The following is a 9,585-nucleotide window of genomic DNA, read 5'->3' as shown; positions in this document are numbered from 1 at the left end:
CAGCATTTTATTTTTATTTTATTTTTCTATTTAAGCAAATTAGATGGGTTACTTGTTAGAAATTTACTAAAAATGCTATATGAAAAATAATTAAGAATATAATGATTTAGATGAACCATATTTTAGTTCAGAGTTTTTTGCACTTTTAGTCCCACGACTATAGTGGTACTGGCAGAATTGATCCACGACTTTTGAACCTTGCAATTTTAGTTCACGACTATTGATTTTTTTGCAAAAATGGTCCTTCCGGCCACTTTTCCGTCAAAATTTCACCGGAAAAAAATTTCCATTTTTAGCCCCGGGTTAAAATTGCCATTTTACTTGTCTCAAAAAATTAAAAGAAAAAAATTGATATTTGACTACATACAATATATACTACTGCCCCAGGCGGCGGAGTTCCTGGAGCAGGCAGGGCTGTCAGTAAGCGGCGGAGTGGCCGTGGCGTTTCCCGGGTTAGTTGGGTTATCCGGCAGCAGCATTGGAGTGGTACATGTACTCCGCTGCCTGGGGCAGTAGTATGTAGCCCAGTAATATTGTATATAGCCAAATATCAATTTTTTCTTTTAATTTTTTGAGATAAGTAAAATGTCAATTTTAACCCGACTAAAAATAGAGAATTTTTTTTTTCCGGTGAAATTTTGACGGAAAAGTGGCCGGAAGGACCATTTTTGCAAAAGAATCAATAGTCGTGGACTAAAATTGCAAGGTTCAAAAGTCGTGGATCAATTCTGCCAGTGTCACTATAATCGTGTGACTAAAAGTGTAAAAAACTCTTTTAATTCATGATGCTAGATGAACCATCAATATTAGTACATAGGTTAATTTGACCTTTCAACCTATTTTTAATACATTTCTTTGTTCTATCCTTATCCTGATTTGCAGTTTAATCCCTCTCACAGTCTCACTATGTCCTCTAATTCTCTCATTCCCACCACCATTCATTCTTTTATCTCTTTCTCTTCGCCACTCTCCCTTTTTCTTCACTATGTCCTCTAGTTCTGTATGATGAGTTTAGTTGGTAGTAAAGATAGGGCCGGTGTTTCTATGAGGGGCAATCGAGATATGTTGGTGGCCAGTGAGACTCTCGAAAAGTTTTCATGTCACTGCGCTTTTCATCAGTTGTTTTGTTTAATGGTAATGTAAATTATACCAATCTCTCGTGAATTCTTGTAAGATGTAAGCTAGTTCTGTATGGTGAGCTTAGTTGGTAGTAAAGATCATTGAAAAATTCCATTATATTGGCATAATCCCATGAAGACGGAAATGGAAAAAATTTCAATTTCAAGTCCCTGACGGGTCTGGTGCAGGGGTTAAAACGGGTTGGAAACCCTACTCTCAAGAAGTATATTTTGATCCACTTTACACTACAAAAATGAAAATGTTCACACTTGCCATTAATTTATGCATTATGGCCCTATTTGGTAAAATAGCTGATAGTTGATTGTGTTAATTAGAGGGTATAAATAGTTGATAACATTAGCTGATTGTAGAAAAATGTTTGGTAAATTAGCTGTTAGCTGATTGTAGAAAAATGTTTGGTATAATTTCTTTTCTCAAAAAGCTAATTGAAAAAGTTATTTGGAGTAGCTTTTTGAATTTTAGCCTTTTGAAGTTGCAAAAAGCTAATTAACCAAACATTTATATTGATATTTTAACTAGATGAAACAATTAATAGTGGTCAAATAAACCAAAATTGACCTATAGGCCAATTTTTTTTACCAAAGAGGGCCTATATATAACACTCTGTATATCCTGTAGAATGGGCACCCATAAAAAATTAGTATTTGCATTTCATGTTTCTTGACAGTAGGGAGAGAGACAGACAGAGAGCAATGGTGAGAGTGTTGGACAATGTGGTAGAGGATGTGGCTTCCAAGGCAGTATACAAGCTGGTCCAAACTGTAGCGGCCAATGTAGACCTGGTTCGTGGCATAGGTTCTGCGATACAGGATCTAACCTCCGACATTGAAACGTTTAACGCCCGCCTCGTGGATGCTTCCATGAACCCAAGGGCCAACCAACTCCAAGTTGTGAAAGTAGTAGTGAAAAAATTCCGGGCCGTTGTGAATGAAGCCCAGGATGCAGTTGCCAAGTACATTGCTTTGAACAAAAAGCATGAAGACAATGCTCTGGCGAAATGTTTAGATTTTATTCCATTTCCAGTTTGTGAAAATACCAATGTCTGTGCGAATGAGATCCGGGCCATTAGAACAAAGGTGAATGCACTTTTCCAAGTCCACGAAAAAGACCTTGTATCCCTTGTGAGCTACAAAAACAATGCACAAGACAACAGTGGCCTGAAACCTCTCCAGGTACCACAAAAAACCATTCCTAACTTATCATCATTTTTTGAATTACTTTATCATAATTGGTTGCATCAATATTGGAATTGATAGGTAGGTTGCCCATGTTTTGCTTTTAACCATCTAATTTTATATTGAACTTTGGTTCTAAAAATTATAAATCCCGAATAATTTGTCAATTTGGATTTACTGGAAGGAAAAATTAAACTTGGGTCTGCATAGAAAATAAATGTACTATGTATGTTCTGTTTAATAGTTTGTTAACAAAAATATCTAATATCGCTATGAAAAATAACATATAAAAAGTTTATGTAAACCGGATTAATTATGCAAGTAATATAGATATTGCATCACATTTAAAAAGTAGCAAAACTAGAACTCTTCAAACTTCAAAGTAGTTGAATCTTTGGAGAGCGATTTTGAATCTTTATTTTCTCACATAGTACTTGATTAGTATGGCTTTAAATAATTATTACTATATGATCATTATTTTGATTGTTAAGGATCAACCAATAGTTGAGGAAGATTATGTAATAGGCTTTGAAGATGATTTGACGACTATAAAGGCTCGTCTCACTGAACCATCCAACAATATTGTTATCATCCCAATTGTTGGGATTCCTGGAACAGGAAAAACTACATTTGCTTACCAGATCTTTAAAGACCCCAACATTCTCAACAAATTCGTACATCCCATTTGGGTTCATGTTTCACAAAGCTTTGATAGGAGACAAAAGTTCATCGAGATTCTTTATCAAATTACCAAGTGTACAGAGGACTTTAGCAAGATAAATGAAGATCAGTTGAAAAAAAGAATAAAGGATCTCTTAAAGGATAAAAGATACTTAATTGTATTGGACGATATATGGGAAAAAAAGGATTTGGATTCTTTAAAAGTTGCATTCCCTAACAACTCTCAAGGAAGCAGACTCTTGGTAACCACTCGATTCCATAATGTGGTTGATTCTATTGGGAAACCCAATATTTTAGAACCGTTAGACCCTGATGTAAGTTGGAGGATACTGGAAATGAATATTTTTAGAAAAGAGGGACGTTGTAATGACTCATTGAAAACTCTTGGGGAAGAAATAGCAAAAAGATGCAATGGATTACCACTTGCTCTAGTGGTGGTGGCTGGTATCCTACGGAAAACTAGAAGTCATACTGACTGGAAACGAGTGGCTGAAAATCCTTTTCTTGAAATTAATCGAAAAGACCAAAGCTACCACAAACTTGTATTGTTGAGTTATAACCATTTGCCTCATGAGAAGTTGAGAGATTGCTTCTTGTATTTTGCATATTTTCCCATGGGACATGAGATTGCTACTTCGAAGTTGATTCATTTGTGGATTGCTGAAGAATTCATTCCGACTATAGACGAATGGGGATACACTTTGGACTTGGAAGTTGAAGCCGAGAACTATTTGAAGGATCTTGTTGGTAGGAATCTTGTGATAGTAATGCAAAAAAGAGCAGATGGTCAAATCAAAACATGTCGCATCCATGACTCATTGTATGAATTTTGCAAAAGTGAGGCTGGGAAGAAGAATCTATTCCACATAATGGATGGAGGAAAAAGATTAGATGTGAATACAACTTCGCTTCGTCGTCTTTGTTACCACTCCTCTACTCCCGACATATCTAATGTGGAAAAGAATCCATCGTGTTATTTCCTCAATTACTACAGCAAAAAGAAGAGTCCATATCCATCTGGTGAACATGTCCATTCTTTGTTGATGTCATCCTTGGAAAAGAGTGAGGTTCAATTGAATCAAGAGCAATTAAGAACCATCCCAAATGCCTTCCCTCTTCTTAGGGTGTTGGATATTGAATCCCTCAAGCTTAGCTCGTTGCCTGATGAGCTCTTTAGCCTCTATCTTCTCAAATATCTTGCTATCACAACCAATATCAAATTCCTCCCCAAAAGATTCAAAAATCTTCGTGAATTGCAAACTCTTGTATTTAAAACCAATGAAAGTACACTAGAAATTGATGGAGGCATATGGAACATGGAAAAACTAAGGCATGTGCATACTAACACTTCTACTCAATTGCCATCCCCTCAAAAAGAAAGCAAAAGTGTCTACAGAAATACAGACATCCGCACGCTTTCTACAATATCACCAGCAAGTTGTAGGAAAGAGATTTTCATTAAGACTCCCAAACTCCAAAAATTGGGCGTTTGTGGGAACTTAGTAGAGCTTTTAGAAGAAATGCAAGGAATTTGTTTGTTCAACAATCTTCAAATGTTGGATGTCCTTGAAAACTTGAAGCTCAGTGACCAGTCGGACAAAATGCTAAAGGTCCCAAAGCTAGAAATGTTTCCTCCTAAGCTAAGAAAGTTGACCTTGTCCAACACACAGTTTGAGTGGAATGGTATGATAATATTGGGATTGCTGGAGGAGCTTCAAGTGCTCAAGTTGGATCATAATGCCTTCATAGGGGAGCTTTGGAATCTAAAGAATAATGTTGTCTTCAAACAACTCCAGTATCTACGCATTGGAAGAACGAATCTGGTAACATGGAAAGCTGAGAAGAATAACTTTCCAGTTTTAGAAAATCTAATCCTCAGAAATTGCTCTTACTTAGAAGAAATCCCATATGCCTTTGTTGATGTACAAAGCCTTACAGTCATTGAAATGTATCATGTCAGTGAAAAGGCAGTTCATTTCGCAAGAGAGGTATATAACCTAAGACAAAGTAAGAAAGATGCCACAACCAAAGGATTCGACCTCTTCATCACCTCTCTTCCATCAGAAGCAACGCCTGCAACGGTATGTTTTTATCTTTCCCCTTTATTATTCAGGTTAGAACTTTACTCTTTTAATATTGTTGTATAATTTTTTTTTCTCTTGCAAAAGGCACATGCCGTGGAGAATGTCAACACTAGTGGATTCGACCTCCCTAGCTCCTCTATTCTGCCACCACCAACTGTAATTATCTTACACTTTCTATTATTATGTTTTCATGTTCATATCTTTTTTTTTTTTTAAATACATTTCAAAATGTTATCTTACTGTAATTATCGTGATTGTTTCGTGATCTTATTTTTACAGTTAATAAAGATGGCTCCAATGGTAGAAGAAGAAAATGTGGTGGGATTTGATAATGAGGTGAAAATTATAAAGGACCGTCTCTATAGAGAATCAATGAAATTGACAGTTATCTCAATTGTGGGGATGGTAGGAGTTGGCAAAACTACACTTGCCAAAATGTTGTTTAATGATGGTGATCTTCAGTATGAGTTCTTCACTCGCCTTTGGGTTTATGTTTCGAGAGTTTGTAACCGAAAGCAAATATTTCTTGACATTTTGAGCCACTTCACTAAGAGAATTAAAGACTTCTCTGATATGTCTGACGAGAACTTAGCTGAGCAAATAAAAAGTTTTTTGGAGGGTGGGAAGTACTTCATTGTATTGGATGATGTGTGTACAAAGCATGATTGGGAGTGTTTGAAGATTGCTTTTCCGGACAATAGAAAAGGTAATAGAATCTTGGTAACTACTCGATACCGTAGTGTGGCTTCACATGTTGATTCTACTGGTATCCCTCATCAACTAAAGTTTTTAAGAGATATTGAATGTTGGGAGTTGATAAAAAAGAAAGTTTTTGGAGATGAAAGGTGTCTTGCTTCACTTGAATCTATTGGTAGGTCCATAGCAAAAAAGTGTAATGGACTGCCACTTGCAGTGGTGCTGATCACCCCTGTCCTACGTGAAAATAGGACACTTGCCGAGTGGGGACGCATAGCAAAAGATCCATTTGCAAGCATAGATTACGAGAATCAACACTACAATCCACTACTCATGGAATTAATGGATTCTCAGTTGAAAGATTGCTTCCTGTACCTTGCAGCTTTTCCTATGAGACTTGAAATTGATGCTGGGAAGTTGATTCGCTTGTGGATGGCTGAAGGGTTCATTCCAGAGGGGGAGTTGGAACACACCGCTGAGAAGTTTCTAAATGATTTTGTTCATAGGAATCTTCTCGTTGTATCTAAAAGAAGAGCAGACGGTAGAATTAAAACGGTGAGCATCCATGAATTGTTGCATGCAATCTGCATACGTGAAGCTGCTAAACAAAATTTCATCCGGGAATTTGACGTGCTTGGAGGAGTGTCAAACAGTACATTCACCAAAGGTTATCGCCGCCTTTCGGTGCATTCATCTGTTTTGCAGGATTTATCAGAAATAATCAAGCCATCATCAATCGATGAACAAGTCCAGTCTTTCTTATATTTCTCTTCGGACACACTAGAGTTTCCCAAAGCGCCACTGGCAACCATCCCCAACGCCTTTCCAAATCTGAAGGTGTTGGATATCAGGTCCGTCGAAGTGCCAGTGCCTAAAGAGTTTTATCGCCTGCAACATCTTGCTTACCTTGGGATCTCAGTTCATTTCAATCTCAATCTCCTCCCAGTGGAATTCGGAAGTCTTTGCCAGTTGCAGACACTTGTACTCCATAGTACCACACAAAGTGCTCTTAAAATTGAGGCAGACATATGGAGCATGCCAAAGCTAAGGCATGTTCTCAGTAATACTCCAGTCCATCTGCCCACTCCAATTAGAAGAAGCACAAACAGCTCTGGAAGTGCACATATAAGGACGCTTTCTACCATATCCCCAGCAAGCTGCACAGGCGAAATCCTAGAGAAGACCCCGAATCTTCAGAAGCTGGGAATTCGAGGGAATATAGTTGAGGTTATGGAGAGCAAGAAAGGAACTTGTTTGTTCGACAATCTTCAAAAGTTGAGGAATCTTGAAAATCTGAAGTTGCTGGGACATACCGTCTATGGTCAGGCTAGCGTTCTACGGAGCGTTCCTAGAGCTGACAAATTCCCAAGAAGGTTAAGAAAGCTGACTTTTTCGAACACTTCATTTGAGTGGAAGGACTTGTGTGTACTGGGGGCACTAAACGAGCTGGAAGTCCTCAAGTTGGAGGAATATGCGTTCAAGGGGGAGTCTTGGGAACTCAAAAACGTTGTTTTCAGATGTCTCAAATTCTTACGTATTGGAAGGACCAATTTATCATATTGGACGACTTCCAAGAGTTGCTTTCCGGTGCTGAAAACGCTCATCATCAGGCACTGTGCTGGCCTCACAGCAGTCCCGTCTGACTTTGCTGATGTGCATAGCCTTGAGCTGTTGGAATTATTTTACACCAATAAAGCGGCTGTGAACTCTGCCCGGGATATAGAAATTCTAAAACATGAAAGGGGAAATGCACATAGCCGTGGATTTAAGCTCTCTATCTATCCTTCGAATCATTGATTTCATATCTATCTTATGGGTGGCATTTTGGTGGACGGCTTTTTCAAGGGGACTGTCGTGAACTCGGGTAGTGCATCTGGTTCCAGTTGCTGGCATCTGTTATGGTGGCTTGAGTTTTGTGTTTTCCTTGTGCTTAGGCCTATCCTAGGTCTTATTATATTTGCTTGGTTTTTGTGCTTTGTATTCTTAGCCTCTTATAGGCATTTTATTTTGCTTGAGTATCTTTGTTTAGACCTGCTAGGCCTTTTCTAGTTGAAAAGGGGGGCTGTACCCTTAGTTTTGCAAGGCTAATGGTATATTTTTCTTGCTTCGGTGTTAATGAGAGGTTTGAGTGTTTAACCCAACAAAAAAGAAAAAAAAAAAAAAGAAATAAATTACTCTTTCTAGTCATTTTATTTCGTTGTTCTTATCTTATAGTAAACATTATCATCAAGGTATAGTCAATCCCACCCTGATGAGGAACCCTAGTTCATGTGTGTGTGTTTTGTATTGTAACTTTTTATATCTTGCTTTATGAAATTATGTATTTGTATGAATTCTGTACCTAAAACAAATTAGTAATTGTAATCTTATGTTATGAATTTGTCTCTTGTGTTGTGAAATTTTGTATCTATGAACACAAATTTTGTACCTAAATCAGATTTGAAAAATAAGTAAATATATAACATGTGTATATATCTTATGTTATGATTTTTTGTGTCTTGTATTATGAAATTTTGTACCTCATCTTTCAATCCAGTTGGGTCCATAACCAGGGACGGAGCCAGAAAATATGTTGAGGGGGGGCAAAGAAGTAGGGATGGATTCAATGGCGGATTCAATTTTTTTTTTTTTTTTTTAGTGAGGGAAAAAAATTAAAATAAAAGAGAAAGTTAAAAAAAAATGAAATACTTAAAGAAGTATAACAATAAATATTGTTGGATATATCGAAAAATAAAACATATTAAAACTTTATAAAAATATTTATAACAAAATATGAAACATAATTAATTTGATAAAACAATTCGAATATAAAACACATTATAAATTTTTAGTGAGGGAAAAAAATTAAAATAAAAGAGAAAGTTAAAAAAAAATGAAATACTTAAAGAAGTATAACAATAAATATTGTTGGATATAGCGAAAAATAAAACATATTAAAACTTTATAAAAATATTTATAACAAAATATGAAACATAATTAATTTGATAAAACAATTCGAATATAAAACACATTATAAATTACACATTCCATTATTAATATAAAGAAAGTTATAATGGAAGTTATATATATCATGCCAAAATTTAATTGTGTTAATCAAAAAAGTGAAGAAGACTGTAACATTTGTCAATACAAAGACTCAAACCCAAGCCATTTCAAAGCTCATATACATTAGCTACCACCTTGTCTATCACAACTTTTGTTTACATAATCTGTTTTATAATACTTATATGAATAATGTACTATATATACATATTATATACAATATAGGGTAGGGGTGGGGTGGGGTGAGGGGGGGGGGGGGGGGGGGCAGCTGACCCCCCTGCCCCCCCCTCTGGCTCCGTCTATGTCCATAACTATGTTATGTTATGTGTCTTGTGTTGTGATTTTACCGTATTGTGTTACAAAATTTTGTACCTTACATGTATGAATTCTGTACCTCGTTTTAATTTAGGATTCATAATATCATATGGACTTTGGTCCATGATATAAATTGCCACGTATAATATGTCCAAAGTCCAAAGTAATATGTATTCATTCTTCCAAAAGGCTGAACCCCAACTCTAAGTAATATGTATTCATATGAAGGCAACATGGAGATAAAATTGGAGGCTAATAGGATAAAATACCAATTATTACACCATAACTAGGATCCACATTGCAAGGTGGATTAGAGTTCAAAATACGCAATTTATATATTAAATGTTCACAATTTACATACTAAATATTCACAATTTATCTTTTACAAAATTGTAAACATTCAATATGTAAATTGTGTATTTTGAACATGATCCACATTGCAAGGTGGATTG

The 9,585-nt window shown here is 36.2% G+C and overlaps 1 protein-coding gene across 7 annotated transcripts; it reads left to right on the top strand.

Moving 5' to 3' along the window:
• Positions 1–917: 917 nt before the first annotated feature.
• LOC109160312 (putative late blight resistance protein homolog R1B-8) lies at positions 918–7,925 on the top strand. Of its 7 annotated transcripts, none has more exons than XM_019308633.1 (5): positions 918–1,134; positions 1,823–2,312; positions 2,807–5,077; positions 5,165–5,236; positions 5,360–7,925. In XM_019308633.1, exons 2-5 carry the CDS (start codon positions 1,833–1,835, stop codon positions 7,571–7,573), a joined length of 5,037 nt encoding a protein of 1,678 aa, XP_019164178.1. In that variant the 5' UTR covers positions 918–1,134; positions 1,823–1,832; the 3' UTR covers positions 7,574–7,925. The 7 variants fall into 7 exon arrangements, with proteins under 7 accessions (XP_019164178.1, XP_019164176.1, XP_019164171.1 ...); XM_019308631.1 differs by having other exon boundaries at positions 1,811–2,312; XM_019308626.1 differs by having other exon boundaries at positions 1,808–2,312.
• The last annotated feature ends 1,660 nt before the right edge of the window (positions 7,926–9,585 follow it).

This window comes from Ipomoea nil, unplaced genomic scaffold (assembly GCF_001879475.1).
Source record: "Ipomoea nil cultivar Tokyo-kokei standard unplaced genomic scaffold, Asagao_1.1 scaffold2845, whole genome shotgun sequence".
Classification (NCBI taxonomy): Eukaryota; Viridiplantae; Streptophyta; class Magnoliopsida; order Solanales; family Convolvulaceae; genus Ipomoea; species Ipomoea nil.
The sequence above is the reverse complement of the archived record's forward strand: the minus strand, read 5'-3'. Positions and strand labels throughout refer to the sequence as shown.